The sequence below is a fragment of the Nerophis lumbriciformis genome, linkage group LG02 (assembly GCF_033978685.3).
Source record: "Nerophis lumbriciformis linkage group LG02, RoL_Nlum_v2.1, whole genome shotgun sequence".
NCBI classification, from domain to species: Eukaryota; Metazoa; Chordata; class Actinopteri; order Syngnathiformes; family Syngnathidae; genus Nerophis; species Nerophis lumbriciformis.
The window spans coordinates 48129883-48149209 of NC_084549.2; the positions used below are offsets into that span (position 1 = coordinate 48129883).

The following is a 19327-nucleotide window of genomic DNA, read 5'->3' on the forward strand; positions in this document are numbered from 1 at the left end:
GGAAACCTTGGTCTTTGATATTGTCTAGTCATAGGTGTCTTTGAGCTGTTTTTTGTCTGGTCCCTCACCGAGACCCTCATAGGATCATTCAGTTCAGTTCAGTTTCAGTTGATTTCAAACATGCATACAATACAATGTAATACATCACACAGTTCCAGTTGTTTCATTACAGCATGTCCAAAAAGGAGTAGGAAGAAGCAGAGTTTATGTAATCCTACCCCTTTTCACACCATAGCAATTTTATCCAATTTCCTTTTTCTCTGTAACAGAACAGTGAACAAATAAATAATAAATAAACAATATACCATAGTAAACATACAATTATTAAATACATAAATAATCTTTGTCTCAATAAAAAAAAAGGAAAAAAAGGGTTCAAGATGTTCATCATACTTCTTGTTCTGTGTACTTTGTGAACACTTGTAGTTTGAACCGTCTCTTAAACTGAATCATATTGGTGCTTTGTTTGATTTCTTTGGTTAATCCATTCCATAGTTTAATTCCACATACAGATATACTAAATGTTTTAAGTGTTGTACGCGCATACCAATGTTTTAAATTAGATTTTCCTCTAAGGTTATATTTCTCCTCTTTTGTTGAGAAGAATTGTTGTACATTCTTGGGTAGCAGGTTATAGTTTGCTTTGTACATAGTTTTAGCTGTTTGCAAATGCACCAAATTGTTGAATTTCAATAATTGTGATTTAATAAATAAAGGGTTTGTATGTTCTCTATATCCAACATTATGTATTATTCTAATTGATCTTTTTTGTAACACAGTTAGTGAATTAAGTGTACTTTTGTAGTTATTTCCCCATATTTCTACACAGTAACTCAGATATGGTAACACTAGTGAGCAGTAGAGAATATGAAGTGATTTTTGGTCCAGAACATGTTTTGCTTTATTCATTATTGATGTTTCTTGCTACTTTATGTTGTACATTTTTTACATGAGATTTCTAGTTCATTTTATCATCTATTATAAAACCAAAAATGTGTTTTCTTTTACCCTTTCAATATTTACTCCATCTATTTGTATTTGTGTTTGACTTTCTCTTCTACTGTTACCAAATAGCATTATTTTAGTTTTACTGAGATTCAAAGATAGTCTGTTTTGTCATTGAGACCCGCAATCTCCTCCACCACGATAAGGTAGCAGCTCAGGGAGGAGCAATGCAATTCCATGCAATACCATGAACAGAAAATGCGTTTTGGAAATCTAAGATGTCATTAATTGTTAATAATTGTTAACAGATGAATGCTTAAAGCAAACAAAGACCTCAATCTTCAGCTACAGTAAAACGCTCTTTCAAACATACAGACGCTGGTGTCCGAACCTTTTACAGTGAGAGTCAAATGAAAGGATGGAGATGACTTTAAAAGAAGTAAAGATGTTAAAATTAATTAAATGTAGCTCGAAATATACTAAGCTATATATTCTTAGCTTACTGTTATAGCTGCTACAGCGAATTAGTGTAATATCTGATAATTAATTGTATTTTTATAGTCATGAGTGAGTCTGTACACATTCATGGCCTCACAGATAGTCTTCTAAAGCTTTTTTCAATATTTCACATTTTGATGTTGTAAAAATATCCTCCAAAGGAAATACGTGCATGCTAAAGACACGACACTTCATGAAATACAAGCAGGGAGATGACTTAGATTAGGGTCAAAGGTGAAATAAAACAAGCTGTGTGTATGTTGTTTCACGTACAAAAAACATTCAATAATGCACACATCTGGTAATGCAAGCAGGCTAGATGTTCTATGTGTAGATATTGATATTGATCCGATACAATGATAGCAGTAATCATACATATTTGTAATATTTGGTAGTGTCGAATGTTAGAAAAAGTTTGATTAATTGAAATTAGTCAAACAGAGAACAATGGTATGCATGGAAAACACAAAGGACATTTAGATGTTAACTGGCTGTCCAGCTTTGCACAAGTAAACATGCTGCAGGACTGCTTGTTTCAGAGATTTATCACACATTTTACATGCAAGCACCTATCAGCCATACTTGTTTTTTTGTTGATAGAATATGACACACACCTAGTTTGTTCCAACAGAAGATAAATTGCTTATGGAAAGACAAGATGATGTAGTGAATACAAAGTAGAACGTTGTTGCCGACACACACACAATCACACATTCTGTCTTTTTCCTCTGTTTTTTTTTCAAAGTATGCAGGAATAAATGATAACCTTTTTTATTTATAGTTGCTAGTAGCTAGTAGTTCCTTGGCATTAGCGCTTATAATAACAATATTGCTAATACTTGGTTAATCACGGGATGTAAATGGAGTATTGTGTGCGACTTGTAGATGTTTTTTAGAGGCTTTATTGGCACAATAGAGGACTCCCATTAGTTGCATTGTTAGCCACCTTGCACTTGCCTTATATTACAATATAATATAAAATATAAAAAAGAGAAAGACGTATGTGAATTATAGGTACAATTCTAAAAATGTGCAGTTCCCCTTTAACTGCATGATTGACTCCTAAAATTCTACTTTTAAGTTTAGCATTTAACACCAAATCAGGCACAAAGTAATAATGATAATTTTAATTATACATACTCTACATGGTATTGCATATAAATAATAAAGTCCGTTATTAATAAGCTATTTTGATAGGGTATTATTAATTAAATGAATGGTGGACCCTATGTTGCATCAAACATGTATTTATTTGTGTTTACAGAGCCTGGTTATGGATTTTAACCTCTTGACGGATAGTGATGCCCGCAGCCCGGCGCTGTCGCTGTCCGACTCAAGTACCCCTCATCACGAGCCCAGCAGTAAAGGCCAGGAGAGCAGTGGTCAGTGCCTTACGGTCACTAATAAAGTCTGTCTGTCAACTAAAACTCCCTCAGCACTGGGGCCGCCCCCTAGATTAAGCGTGCCCTGGTGCCATATGCTTAAATTTGACTTTTCTTTGTCTGCTGTGAGAATTTACTGCTTTATATTATTTTTATTTTTATTATTAGTTTGTATTCATAAGGAGTACATGGTCTTCAGGATCTGTAAATCCAACATTAGGATAGGATAGACTTTATTTATCAAACAATGTAGAAATTATGTGGTTGCAGTGCAGATACACGAACTCCACAAAATTCCATCCATCCATCTGTTTTATACCGCTGGTCCCTCTCGGGGTCGCAGGGGTGCTGGAGCCTATCCCAGCTGCATCCTAGGGTGTATCCCAGGCGGGGTACACCCTGGACAAGATAGATATATACACATATATACATATATGTACAAAGAATTTCATTCAATTCACAATTTATCATTGAGTAAAGATAAATAATAGATAGAATTATATAAAAAAAAAAAGTTTTATAATTATAATTATATATATATATATATATATATATATATATATATAATTATTTAAAGGGGAACATTATCACAATTTCAGACTTTTTAAAACCATTAAAAATCAGTTCCCAGTGGCTTATTATATTTTTCAAAGTTTTTTTCAAAATTTTACCCATCACGCAATATCCCTAAAAAAAAGCTTCAAAGTGCCTGATTTTAACCATCGTTATAAACACCCGTCCATTTTCCTGTGACGTCACATAGTGAAGCCAACACAAACAAACATGGCGGAAAGAACAGCAAGCTATAGCGACATTAGCTCGGATTCAGACTCGGATTTCAGCGGCTTAAGCGATTCAACAGATTACGAATGTATTGAAACGGATGGTTGTAGTGTGGAGGCAGGCAGCGAAAACAAAATTGAAGAAGAAACTGAAGCTATTGAGCCAAATCGGTTTGAACCGTATGCAAGCGAAACCGACGAAAACGACACGACAGCCAGCGACACGGGAGAAAGCAAGGACGAATTCGGCGATCGCCTTCTAACCAACGATTGGTATGTGTTTGTTTGGCATTAAAGGAAACTAACAACTATGAACTAGGTTTACAGCATATGAATACATTTGGCAACAACATGCCCTTTGAGAGTGCAGACAGCCCAATTTTCATCAATTAATAGATTCTGTAGACATACACTCATCCGCGCTCTTTTCCTGAAAGCTGATCTATCCAGTTTTGGAGTTGATGTCAGCAGGCCAGGGAAGCTAGGGTCGATAGGGGGTTTAGCTCGCTCGTCTGCGGGAACAAACTGCCGCCAATTTTTGCCGTGCTACCGAGGTCCTTTGTCCCTGAATTGCTCACACACTCCGGCAGATTCAATGGGGGTCTGGCGGCAGATTTCTTTGACTTTATCGTTGAAAATGCATCTGCTTTGAGTGTCGCAGGATATCCACACATTCTTGCCATCTCTGTCGTAGCATAGCTTTCGTCGGTAAAGTGTGCGGAACAAACGTCCAATTTCTTGCCACTTTCGCATCTTTGGGCCACTGGTGCAACTTGAATCCGTCCCTGTTCGTGTTGTTACACCCTCCGACAACACACCGACGAGGCATGATGTCTTCAAGGTACGGAAAACAGTCGAAAAAACGGAAAATAACAGAGCTGATTTGACTCGGTGTTTGAGAAAATGGCGGATTGCTTCCCGATGTGACGCCACGTTGTGAGGTCATCGCTCCGAGAGCGAATATTAGAAAGGCGTTTAATTTGCCAAAATTCACCCATTTAGAGTTCGGAAATCGGTTAAAAAAATATATGGTCTTTTTTCTGCAACATCAAGGTATATATTGACGCTTACATAGGTCTGGTGATAATGTTCCCCTTTAAACATTATGTAGAGTAATATAAATATGAAAATATTAAAATTAATACATTATATAATGGGTGTCAAACTCACTTTAGCTCATGGGCTGTATGGTAAAATCACCTGGGCTGATTGGAGTAGCGGCAGCCAATCCACAGGGCACTTAAAATCAGCTGACACGTCATCTTTAAACCCTGTCATGTGTGACTCGGGTTACTCTTGAATTTCTATTGCGACATCCAGTGGACATATTTAGAACAGCAGTTTCTTTTATTAAAAAATTGCAGCAAATTTTTTTACTGAGCAAACTCCTTTTGCGGGCCGGATTAAACCAGTTTGCGGGCTTGATACGGCCCGCAGGCTATACGTTTGACACCCCTGCATTAAATCAATGTTATACAAACATGATTTTTTTTTTTTAAAAGTGAAATATTATGTCATATATGATACATGCATTTTGGTGAGTTTGACAGGTTGTATTTTTAGTGCATTATTGTGAATATTACAAGTAAATAAGTGCAAACAATGAACCCCATACAACACAGACGCCATAATCCTCAATATTTGGAGGCTCCGCCATCAATTGTGCTGCCTCTCTAATAATGCATTCATTTTCTATACTCTGAATATGATAACAACTAACTGAAGATCTCACATGTCTCATTTGATGTTTTTGGGCCAAATTCTGCATTGAAAATATACATAAATAATGTACAAAGCGTATCATTATTAATAGGATACATGTTTTTTGCAAGGAAGATTGATAGAAAAATACCAACAAATCAATACATTTTCTCATGCTCGACTCCTGCAGTTACAATATCTATGCACACATACATATGTGTATATGTACATATATATATATATATATATATATATATATATATATATACACACACACATATATATATATATACATATATATACATGTGTGTGTATGTATATTTTTATATATATATATGCAAACAATAAACATTTTTAATGGCAATTAATCACAGTTTGTTTATAGTTCACACAGAATTAATTGCAGATAGATATATTTTTTGTCATTAATACGTGTACTATAGACATATACATTTCAAGTATTTATTACCCTGACTGGACAATTAGTTAGCTTTAACGAAACAGCTCAGCACAAAAAGAGCATAAGCACGCTTTAAATGAGAATACAACAAATTACCTGCAGTGTTATTTTGTATTTTGTAGGAACACATAATTTTTTATTCCTGTTGGAGCAATTGCATTTCAAGGAGAAGCTACACTTCTATGTTTAGATAGCAGTTTCACACATTAATAACACAAAATGCGGATTGTTGCAATCATGGTTTGATTTTTCAAAGATGTTTGGTAATGCAATCTGTTTTCTACCTGAATAAATGCTTCTGATATTCTGTACATTACATGTTGTACAAGTTAATGGTATGCATATCTCTGCATGACAATGTTTTAATCAATCAATCAATGTTTATTTATATAGCCCTAAATCACAAGTGTCTCAAAGGGCTGGGCTGCACAAGCCACAACGACATCCGCGGTATAGAGCCCACATAAGGGCAAGGAAAAACTCACCCCAATGGGACGTCAATGTGAATGACTATGAGAAACCTTGGAGAGGACCGCATATGTGGGTAACCCCCCCTCTAGGGGAGACCGAAAGCAATGGATGTCGAGTGGGACTCTGACATAATATTGTGAAATTCCAGTCCATAGTGGATCTAACATATTAGTGAGAGTCCAGTCCATAGTGGATCTAACATAATAGTGAGAGTCCAGTCCATAGTGGGGCCAGCAGGAAATCATCCCGAGCGGAGACGGTCAGCAGCGCAGAGATGTCTAATCTAATCTACTCAGTAAATATATGTATATATATATATATATATATATATATATATATATATATATATATATATATATATATATATATATATGTGTATGTGTGTGTGTGTCTGTATTATTTGTATAAAAGCCTTGCATAATAATATGCTCCATGAAGCTGCCCTAGCAAAGATCCGCTTTGTCAGCACATTATCAGTCCGAGGCGTTTATTGTGGCAAGCACGTTTGGTCCGCATTGTGTTTTTTCCACCTTGCCCTTAAATGACAGCTTAGCCAGTGTCAGTTTACTTCCAGATAACAGGCCAAGCTTGGCTCTTATTGCTTCTGCTGGAGTCTATTCTAAAGCCTGCAGCTCGTTTGGAGTTAAACCCTCACTAAACACAAGCCAACCTGCCCCCTAATCCTCTGGATTAACTGGACCACTCATTTCACTTCTTTCTGTGAGGTCCTCACATTGCAGGGTGTGAATGTGTGCTCGAACAAGCACACCTTTCAATGGAGTGCTTTACGTAAACACAAACACATTTTCATACATGTTTATTGAGCACACAATTTTTTTTTTTTTTAAACTATCAACAAAAATAATAATGATATATCATTAACATTTGAATCAGATTAGGGTTGCTGTGGATTCATTTTGATTAGTCACGATTAAATGTAATAATTTTTTAATGTGATGTTTCATTTTACATGAGCAAAGAGAGTGACGAAATATGAATATGTATGCACTTATTAAAAGTATCCTAAACCATTGATCATCAAAACAAAACATTATACAGTATGTGTTTGCATGGAAAATTAACATGCATTTTTAAAATGTACTTGTGCAAAGCTGTACAGCCAGTTAACATCTAAATGTCCTCCAATAAGCACACAAGGTTGGTGTTTTCTTGTATTTTAATCAAGTCATTTACAAAACTTGAACATGGTACGCTATTGGCTACTAGGAATTAGCAGCTACACAACAGCTTAGTACACAATAGCACACAAGCTGGACATACGTATGTAGTTTCCTTTGTTGAACAATATTCCAGTTTAAAACCGGACACAAAGTCCGCAAGGCAGAAGCGTATTCGAAATTAGCCAGTAACAAACGTGTCCACATCATTCAATTTACTGCGTCATGAGCTTAACTTCATGAATTATTTAAACCACTGAGTGTCACCAAAAAAATAATTCCATCCATCCATCCATCCATCCATTTCTCTGTTTGACTAACTTTACTCGCTCAAAACTTTCCTAAAATTCCACACTACAAAATAATCAAAGTTCCGTGCCAATATTGTATCAGAGTTGTATTAAGACGCCACCAGCAGTCTTGTGCTTTTATTCCTGTGGTTGTCTTGCAAACTGGTAGGAGTGTTGCATTGGAGAAAAAACAGGAAGGGACTTATTTACTTAAGGTTTGCGTGTACTGATAGCATTAATAGCACACGCAAAGCTACTAAGCAAATCTACTAAATGTGCGCAAGTGGATTGCGTCTGTTAAGTGAGAAGAATAAGGCATTCATTCGATTTTGCGTCTATGTCTTCAATGATTTGCAAAATATATCCTGATCATCAAAACAGCCACAATTTGGGAGGAGAAAATGTAAATATACTTATTTAGCGCACGCAATGTGATTAATCAACATGCCTTTTGGCGAGCGCTATTTTGCGTTTTATACAGCACGTGTCAGAAACTGACAGTTCTACACACGGTTGCAGGCTCAGCGCTCGCGCTGCACAGACGATGTACAGACGAGAATCCTCCGTATTACATGTGCTTGTCAACATTTTGGACAGTCAGAAATAAAAAATATGAAACATATTGCCTATTCAGCAACATCATTTTATAATTTTATAGCAACAAGAGGACTTGAGGGGCTGATTAAAAACAATTCAATGGATGTGTTTTGATGTTCTTTAGTATTTTTTGATTAAGACATGTTTTTTTCACATAGATTATATATTATTAAAATAATTTCTTATACAAAAAAAACTTGTTGAAGTATGCATTTTTTGCATCTTGTGTCATGACCCGTTGTCTGGATCGTGTTTATTTTGATATTTCTGTAAGTGGTGATTAGTTCTGTTTAAGCACCCTTGTTGGTTTTCTTTGTTGCCATGGGTGCTGATTATTGTCACCTGACTCTGATTAGTGGTCCGGATGCTCATCAGCTCCTGGTCACCATAGTTGGGACTAACACGTTATAAAGTAACGCATTACTGTTACGGCGTTATTTTCGGCAGTAACTAGTAGTCTAACGCGTTATTTTTTTATATTCAGTAACTCAGTTACCGTTACTACATGATGCATTACTGCTTTATTTTACTTTATTTTTTATGTAGTATCGGCTAGAAACAGAGAAGATCTGAGTTTGTTTTATTGGAGAGCTGCATTGTCGTCCTTCTGAATTTTCCTGTGTCACAAGGGATAGAAGAGGCGCGCTGTGTGTTGGTGGGGGGAGGGGCGTGTCTGTGTTTACTAACAAGACATCATGGCGGAGCCGAAGTCGAGTTTCTTAACATGGAGATATTCTCACTACTTTTATTTTGTCGAGCACAAAGAAAAGAAAATTTTAGTTAAATGTAAGTTCTGTCTTGGATCAAAGATCCTATCTATCTACTGCCCAAAACAGCTACAAAAGTAACATGCTTCGACAAAGCTAGTAAAGAGAGACACGCTTCACCTCCACCTCCACCACCACCTCAGCAACAGCAGCTGGATTTTAACGGAGGGACTGCTAACCAGGACAACATTGATAGAGCTATTGCAGCGTATGTGCTAGAAGACATGCAGGCTATTTCTACAGTGGAGTCACCGGCTTTCAGGCAGCTGATTAGCATGATACCGGCCGTCAAACAGCAAATGGCACCTGGACAGTGAGTACATAAAAATAGAAAGCGAGCTAAAGAAAACACTCCAAACTCTGCCTCTGCTCATCATTCAGCACTGAAGGTACACAGTCTGTCAATTCTCTTATATGCTGTTGCTCTTTCATGCTAGACTTCTGGAGTGTTTGATTATCACATCACTCTAAATGTATGGACTATAAAGTTCACAAACATAAAGAGGGATCCTAGTGGGCCAGGCCAATCTTTCCTTATCTCTAATCTAAAACTGGGGAAATGCCTAGAGTGTTCTGGGCTTCAGTACAGTGTTGATCTCCTGAAGACATGATTTTATTTCACAATTCATAGAGAGAAAAAAATGCCTGGTTAGGCTTTGTGTATGTCATGTGTGCCTTCCTTGGGTGAAGCCAGGTTTACAGCTATGTTGTTGTTATGCTGTTTGTTACTTATGTATGTTATGTTGCAGCTATTTAAAATAGTTTTGTCAATATGTTCTGGCCTGAAATAAATTGGCCCTTTGAAACATATATTTGTCTTTGTGTGTTGTATGTAGACCACATTGCTTAGCAGAGTTCAGTGATGCAAATGCATATCAAGTTGATCAACAGATTGTATTATTCTCCAGTGCAATAACAGTACTGAAATGAATGCTAAAAGGGCATTAATGGGAGCCTTAAAAAAAAAAGAAAAAAAGAAGTAACAAAATATTTACTTTTCACAGTAACGCATTACTTTTTGGTGTATGTAACTGAGTTAGTACTGAGTTACTTTTGAAATAAGGTAACTAGTAACTGTAACTAATTACTGGTTTTCAGTAACTAACCCAACACGGCTGGTCACTAATCAGAGAGCTATTTATTCCTGCCTCGCGCCTCACTCTGTCGTGCAGTGTCACTCGCTTTTTGCGACAGCTTGCGTTTTTAGTTTCTCCTATTTAGTCACTAGCGGTTGATCCTTTCTGAGTTAAGCTTTGTCGAACTTTTCCGTGCCATCGGCACGTCGCTCTTGTTTTGTATTTTTCCCTCACTTATTGATTAATAAAGAAGCATCTTACCTGCACACTGCCGTCCTTTCTGCATCTTGAGAACATGACCATCGCAGTCATGCGGCCACGACGTAACAGGACACTGCCAACAAGATGTTTCTCCACAGAGAACAACGCCCAGGACTTCACTTTGGAGGAAATAGAGGTATGGACTTGGCGGCTGTTGAAAGCGATGAGGCGGAGAGCCTTTGTCATTCTCCAGAGGAGAACGAGACGTTGATTTGGGGTCCCGATGGAACGCTGATCCCGATTGACACAGTTTGTCCTGGGGACCTATATACATCGCTATCCTGTGCGGGTTGACGTAGGGGAAGCCCTCCTCAGCGGCTTTGACTCGACAGCCAGACGCGCAAAGTACAGCCAGCCTTGATCTCCTCGCTGCCGCAGTTTGGTATCCCAGTTCATCATGTTCCCAAGCTTTCCATGTTGTGGGCGGTTAGCCAGGACTCTAACCCGTCACAGCGCAATGACGTCACGCCACAGGTGCGCTTTAATGACCTCACGAGTTATTCAGTCTCTTTTTCCTTGACCATGTCTGCCAGGCAGCCTTCACTTGAGGACATTAAGTCAAAGGCTGCTGAAAATCGGTAAATTTTTCAATAGGCTAATACACCTAGCCAGTCCCTGCCTCCCAATAGGCAAGCTCCGATGCCCGCTTCAGTCGAGCTTGCCCAAGCAGCCTTGACGCCTGCCCAGCCGCGTAATGCTCCAGCACCGCAATCTACCAGATACTCTCTAGAGAAGTACATTGCGGCGTGGACGGAGGAGTGATACTGGAAGGTGTTGATTGAGCTGGAAATGGAGGATCAGCTTCGTGCTTCGACGCCCGCTTCCGCCAAGCTTGCTCCAGGTTCGGCGCCCGTTCCAGCTCTGCCGTCAGCTCCAGCCTTGCCACCAACAACCTCAGCGGGCCTACAGACGCCACCAGCAACCCCAGTGGGCCTGCAGACGCCTGCTGCTCTAGCTCCGGACATGCCAAAAGCCCAGCCGCCTGCTACTCTAGCTCCGGACTCGCCGACAGCCCAGCCGCATGCTGCTCCAGCTCTGGACACACCATCTATGTCTCCAGTGGGCCGTCCCACGGCACCGCCATCTTCGTCTCCAGCAGGCTGTACCACGGCGCCGCTTCCTGCCTTGTCACCAGCAGGCCGTCCCACGGAGCCGCTTCCTGCCTCGTCTCCAGCGGGCCGTCCCACCGTGCCGCTTCCTGCCTCGTCTCTGGTTATGCAACCAGCTAGACCTTCAGCCCAGCGGTCTGCTTGCCTGGCGAAAGAGCATCAGCCACATATGCGGCCAGCCCTTGGACACTCTCCGCGCCATCAGCAGCCATTACCAGGGCTTGGGTGTGGACAACAATGACTGCTGAGAGGATATTGTCGTCCACGTCAGCCCCCTCGTCTCTCCAATGAGCGCATCTACAGTATAGTGCTAATAAAGATCAAATGAAAACTGGTTTTATTGATGCACTGCACGACTGCTTCTAAATGTATGTGTGAAAACATAGCAAAACGCTACAAGAATGTGCAGTAAATGAGTGCACATGAATCCAATATTCCTTCTGCATAAAAGAGCCATAAGAATAATTACTTGAAATGCAAACACGGAATCCACAAATCCAATTATCAAACAGTTAACCCAGTTTTATGAATTGGTAGAGTACAATATCGTGAAAATTACATACAAAGCACATACACAAATTCTTCCAAACAACATTCAAAACAGATTTGTTTAAAAAAAAAAGTAATTATAATCTAAAAGGAACTAAGATCTTTACTAAACCGAGATTTAGAACAGGGATAAAGGAAATAAGTATTTCAATTAAAAGTGTTAGTTTATTTAACAATCTTGACAGTGAAATAAAACAATTTAAGTCTCCTACAGTATTAAAAATTGTTTTACAAATCATGATTTACTCAAGATATGACTTGGAGTAAATTATTGTTTCTATGTTTCGTTATTTTGTTGTATGTTATGAAATATGCATGTTATGAATATATACCTATGTATATATCTCATCTTCTGAATTGAACAACTGTATGTATAGGGGGCAGATATAAGTTGTCCATCTTTCTGCTCCTTTTCATTCATTATTTATTTATGTGTATTGTTTTTTTGTCTTATCTAAAATGTCTCCGGAGTGATACCCCGTATGCTGTACGCAAAATCCTAATTTAAATAAGGCGGCCTGCACCACTTTTCAATTGCACACACAGTCTTACTAAATTGCACGCAACATGCCCACTAATAGTACATGCTATTTTATAGATTGCGCTTGCTGTTTACTGTGTGGTGTTTCTATCTTAATAAATCAGGCCCAAAGTGTCAATCATGAGACCACTATGCTGCTTCGTTATCACTGTCCATTTCATAGTAGCAGATACTTTCACATGTCACAAGATATTATCTTTATGAATCGAACTTCGTCCCACTCCTTTTGGATGGTTAATCACTTTAGCAAAATGTGTGCTTTTGAAGTTTTGACATGTTTCTGATAAATACATCGAATTGAATTGAACTTGCAGCCAATGTTGATTTCTGCACTTTCTCAACATTTTGCCATGTCTGATTTCACTTTCACTTTTCTTTTTTTTGACGCACTGCCATCAGAACTCTGCTGCAAGTAGGTCTTGTCATGAGACCCACTTTCAGGGCTTAGGTCTGGCATTGTCATTCGGTGTGCACTTTAATTTGTCCATTTTTGCTGGCTGTTTGTTCCTGCTTGTTGCTGCCTTTCCCCGCATTTACGGCATGGGCTGGCGGTCACATGGTTAAAGAAAACTGCACTTTTTGGGGATTTTTTTTCCACTATCCTTATTTTAATATGAAACAAGAAAACACTTGTGTATGCAATATACACACACTTTTCAGTATAGTTTGAAGAGTGTAAAGGATTATCTCATCTGTAGTAAAATGTATTAGTATTGATTATTAATAATACCAGTTTGTAGATCTGTTCTCCATCTCTACTGAACACTGGCAACCCACTTCTTTCATCTAATCCACTTGTATTTGTTTACAAGTTTCACCAGAAATGCCAGGTGTTCCTTAACTACCAGGGGACTTTACCAGGAGGGTTTCAAGCTCTGGATTCTCCTTGACACTATCTTTTGCCATGACTCCTGCTTGCCAAAGATTGGATATGTGTTTGACACCATAAATACTGAATTGAAGGTTCCGTACAAAAAATCAAGTTACAAATGAATTAATGTACTGTGATACCACTATTGTTGCATCTTTTAAAACCAAGTTTATCAAAGTGTGGTTTGTGGACTACGTTTTACATACAATTACAAACAAAAGAAAACACAAACATTACATAGTGCAAGTTTTCAAATAGAATGAATTTGTGACTGTGAAGCCATGTTTGTGATAATAATATATATACTATATAATAATAAGTCCATGTTGGGCCAACTGTCGTCTATGCGGCTGCAGACACTGAGAAATCCCAGCAGAATCAGTTGGACGAATCCGGCGCCGACGACGGCTCACTCAAGAAGAAGCAGCGACGACAGAGAACTCACTTCACCAGCCAGCAGCTCCAGGAGCTGGAGGCCACCTTTCAGAGGAACCGCTACCCCGACATGAGCACCAGGGAGGAGATTGCAGTGTGGACCAACCTCACAGAAGCACGCGTCAGGGTAGGTCCTTTTAAGTAAAGTCAAGTCCTGAGTACGCAGATCACATGCTGTGCATAGGGCCCTGCAATCTGTGGGGGACCCCGTTTTGTGTGAAATAAAATGTAGTAAATTGTCAATTAATTGGAGACAGGACACTTCATATAACATTTTAGTGCAAACTTATTCCTAGCCCCTTTTTGCTCCTTCACTGATAAGATAGACCTACATAATAAGTGTCATTATTTGAACAACTTTGCAGTCTAAAACATTTGTCAATATAAAAAAGTATCAAATAATTCGTTTTTTTATTACTTACAGTATACAAAGTCTCCAAGGAAGAAGAGCATTAGAAAGTATCCAGTAACTAACGTGTTTGCATCATTCAACTTACTGTGTCATGATCTTGACTTAATGATTTATTGTGATCACTAGGTGTTATTAAAAAAACAAAACAATCAGCATTCCACTACAACTTAAAGACGGCATAAGTCAATTACAAATTGTTAATAATCAATAGGTCAGTCTTTTTCATATATACCATTGTTCTCTGTTTGACTAATTTCACTTGATCAAAACTTTTCTAACACTCGACATTGCAAAGTATGTATTTTCGGATCTATTTCGGTATCGGCCATTACTCAAAGCTTCAATATCGGTATTGGATTAGTAGTAAATCCCCTATCCTTTTTAAAGTTAATTTAAACTATGATGGCAAATAATTTAATGTGATTAGTCATGATTAATCAACATTCTAATATGTGACTAATTTGATCTAAACATTAGTGGTTTGACGGCAATAATGGAAAAAAGCGCACTTTGCAAAAACTTAATGATTGAAGTGAATTACGGACTCAAACACTGACAGCAGCACAAAGTATTGCATTATTGTGCAATAACCAATACTACTATACTAATTAATCCCATTAGTGCCGCAAAGACTGTTATTAGCCTTTGGATCGAGTGCAATTTGTATTTTCATTGCATATTTCATTATTCACAACATGTCATCATGTAGATTAAAAAAAACTATACTAATCGGTGCTCAATCTTAATGAATCCACAGCAATCCTGTTATTGAAAAGGTGAATGGTTTGACAGCACTAGTTTTAGTTAATGAGTCATTTCACTTCTACAGGTGTGGTTCAAGAACCGCCGAGCCAAGTGGAGAAAACGGGAGAGGAACCAGCAGGCTGAGTTGTGTAAAAGCGGTCTTGGCGCGCAGTTTAACGGACTGATGCAGCCCTACGATGACATGTACGCAGGATATTCTTACAACAACTGGGCCACCAAGAGCCTGGCGAGCAGCCCACTCTCCACTAAGAGCTTCCCATTCTTTAACTCCATGAATGTAGGCCCCTTGTCGTCCCAGCCCATGTTCCCCCCCCCTAGCTCAATCCCAGCTATGAACATGGCCTCCACCATGGTGCCCTCGGCTGTGGCCGGAGTTCCCACCGCGGGCCTCAACAATCTGGGCAGCCTCAACAATCTCAATGGCCCAACGTCACTCAACTCGGCGGCGGTGACGGCAGCCAACTGCCCGTATGCCAGCACGGCCAGCCCTTACATGTACAGAGACACCTGCAACTCCAGTCTGGCTAGTTTGCGACTGAAGGCCAAGCAGCACGCCAACTTCGCTTATCCCACTGTGCAGAATCCTGTGTCCAACCTGAGCCCCTGCCAGTACGCTGTAGACCGGCCGGTATGAAGAGTATCAAGTCCACTAGCTCCTCCATGGACCACCCTGCCGCCAAGGAACACTCGCTTTGTTTTTGCGGCCAACTGAGTCACGCTTTGGAAGGATCTCTAAAAAAAACAAAAAACTTCATCTTTCTTAACTGCATGGTTAGAGTAAAAGTAGAAAGGAAAAGGAACTGAGACAGGAATGCTTCAGCGTAACCTGTGATTGTCTCTAATGTAAATAACACTTTTTTTCTATGTGACTGAATATTCGATGAAAACATAGTACAGGACATGTCCAAACCAACGTGGATATTTTCAAAAACAAACATTTTCACTGTTCCTATTCTATTATTACAATTGATGTTAATGCGGGGAAAAAAGGTGCTGTTAACTACCGGTAAGTCATTAATTATGTAGCAGTACAGTAGCAAAACAAGAAGCTAGCTAATTGGATAGCGTAAACTCACCATGGAAAGATGGGTACAAATTAGGAAAAATAAATACAGGAACTATAAAAAGCTTCCAGGAGTGTATAAGAAAAGTTCATGATAATTATCGAGCGGTTATGAGGAGTTATGACGTCAATAGGACTGTCTTCAAATAGTCAAATATTCGCAGATTCTATTTAGAGGAGTACGATTACGACTATTCAGAGAAGTACGATTCGACTATCAACCTTGCAGTCAAATCGTCTAACGGTAACTTCATTCTACTCTCTGTTGGAAGAAGGCAGGAAAAGGTAATGATCCTTTAAACATTGTTACGACTTTTACTTCCTCTGTGTAGGCAAGTTTGATGTCTTTCACAGGGCTAAGGACCTCACTTAACTATCCAATTTCTACCATGTTAATTTGTTTATCAGAGTGTTTAGCCTTCTTTTGAGGTGGAAAAAGTCGCAAATGAGATGGCTGTTTTGTTCACTTTTATTAAAAAGACTGTATTTATTTTATAAGTTAAATGATTAACTTTGGAAGAATCACCTCATAGCGACTAGATCTACATCAGTCAGAGTTGTGTATAAAGAGAGTATGGCCAACTTTCGGTTTCAGGCGATCTCCTCAATGATTGGTCAAAAGGCACTCAAGTGACTTCAGAGCGCTATGACTACTACCAACTTTGAGCTGATGCTATGTTTGCGGCGCTTCCTCGTTAGTTTTTCGCCGTGTATAAATGCCCTGGTGTGCAGCATGGGGCTGCTCCACCCGCCAGAATTGTGGAAGGATTTTACATCGCTTTCCCCACAAGCCAGAAAGAAGACAAGTATAGGAAGTGAAGGTTCGGCATCAACACTGGAGATCTACCAATTACAAGACTGTTTTGTTCAGAAGAGAACACACAGAAGCAAATACAAATAATAAAAAAAGAAATGAACAAATTAAAGAGATAATTTGACAAAAACAGACAATATTTGAAATTCAGTAAAACTACAATAATGCAATTCGGTAACAGTATACCAGAAAGTCAAACACAGACACAAATAGGCATTGAAAGAGTAGAATAAACCGCATTTTGGGTGTAATAATAGATAAGAAAATGAACTGAAAATCTCATAAAAAATATCCAACATAAAGTGGCCAAAATAATGTCAATATTGACCAATAATCACTCCATATTCTTTATCAACTGCTTGCCAGTGTTTCCATATGTGAGTTGTTGTGCAGAAATATGGGAAAATAACTACAAAAGTATACTTATTCACTTAACATGTCACCAAAAAGTAAGCTTGGTTAGAACACTACATAAAAGAGATACATGCAGTGATTACAAATACATCAGAGTCAGCCACCACAGTTGGCATACTTCACACAGAAGTCACAATTTCTCCGTGATTGTTGGTCCAAAGCTAATAAAGATTTTGGCAAAATTAGGTTATTTCTTTGGTCATTCTGTGTATTTTTTTGTTTTTACATTTATTGCGCTGTCGGGTGCGTGTTCGAGTACCTGCGAGTCACGAAACACTTCAGGAACGTAGCAGCATCCACCCATCAATCCATTTACTACAGCTTGTCCCGCAAAGTGCGTCAAATACGGCTACAGAATTATAATTTCACGAAATAAAAGCATGTTTTAATGTAAGTTTATGAGCTGGAGTATGTTTAAAACTATGTATAGACGTATTTTTTGGTTTATTTCGTCAGAAAAACTAAAGTCAAAACGACAGCAATTGCACATTCTTTGGGGTTGGCACCTGTTGTTTAGTTGGCCATGCTCTCTTTATACACGACTCCAACATCAATGTGACCTTACTGACACCTATTGACCAGTCAGTTTACAGCACTACATAATATTATAATCTATTTTTCTCTTACTTTATTTTCTCTCCACGCCATAGATTTGACTGATCGTCGACTGTGCAAAATCTAACGAATCGGACTCGACAACGACAATCCTCGCCCTAAATGTCACACAGACAAATCATATAACATAAAATCATAGGTCCAAAAAAACAATATATTGAATCAAATACAATTTCCATTGAGGTGAGATTACCTGTAATGTGCTGTAGGTGGGCTAGGGTGATCAAATCAAGCACTCCTTTTCTTTTCCTTTACAAGCCTGTCCCCTGAATTCATTGTAAACAAACATGGCGCCGATCATGTGGAGCATCTTCACTATTTTAGAGAAAGACATTTTGTGTGCTGCTTTCACTGACCGTTGGTCATTTTTGAACAAAAAATCCCAAACTGAACAAAAAAGTGGGACAATATGATGTAGGTAACTATAATGCTTTTTATTAGCTACCGAATTGGTTACTTTCTGTACCATGTGACTATTCACAGAGGATGACTCAGGAGGATTTCTATACAGACATGAGTTTATGTTAATTATTTATGGTTGTTGGCCGGAACTTTTTTTGTAGCCAATTATCGGAACAAATTCACTCTTATCAGACCTCAAAAGACAAGACAATATTATATGGGGACGGCGTGGCGAAGTTGGGAGAGTGGCCGTGCCAGCAATCTGAGGGTTACTGGTTCAATCCCCACCTTCTACCATCCTAGTCACGTCCGTTGTGTCCTTGAGCAAGACACTTCACCCTTGCTCCTGATGGGCCTGGTTAGCGCCGTGCATGGCAGCTCCTGCCATCAGTGTGTGAATGGGTGAATGTGGAAAATAGTGTCAAAGCGCTTTGAGTTCCTTAAAAAGGTAGAAAAGCACAAGTACGACCCATTTACCATTTATGACAATATTATAATACAGCTAAGCTACAAATATGTGTGTATATATATATATATATATATATATATATATATATATATATATATATATATATATATATATATACATATATATATATATATACATACATACATACATACATACATACATACAGGTAAAAGCCAGTAAATTAGAATATTTTGAAAAACTTGATTTATTTCAGTAATTGCATTCAAAAGGTGTAACTTGTACATTATATTTATTCATTGCACACAGACTGATGCATTCAAATGTTTATTTCATTTAATTTTGATGATTTGAAGTGGCAACAAATGAAAATCCAAAATTCCGTGTGTCACAAAATTAGAATATTACTTAAGGCTAATACAAAAAAGGGATTTTTAGAAATGTTGGCCAACTGAAAAGTATGAAAATGAAAAATATGAGCATGTACAATACTCAATACTTG

The 19327-nt window shown here is 38.4% G+C and overlaps 1 protein-coding gene across 3 annotated transcripts in view; it reads left to right on the plus strand.

Annotated features, from left to right (window-relative positions):
- pitx3 (paired-like homeodomain 3) overlaps positions 1–18909 on the plus strand; it is a 42380-nt gene extending 23471 nt beyond the window's left edge. For all 3 annotated transcript variants that reach the window (XM_061963846.1, XM_061963862.1, XM_061963854.1), the window contains 3 exons: positions 2708–2825; positions 13835–14040; positions 15155–18909. In XM_061963846.1, the coding sequence (XP_061819830.1) occupies positions 2717–2825; positions 13835–14040; positions 15155–15724 (885 nt within the window). In that variant the 5' untranslated portion in view covers positions 2708–2716 and the 3' untranslated portion in view covers positions 15725–18909. The remainder of the gene's footprint in view (positions 1–2707; positions 2826–13834; positions 14041–15154) is intronic.
- Positions 18910–19327: the final 418 nt, after the last annotated feature.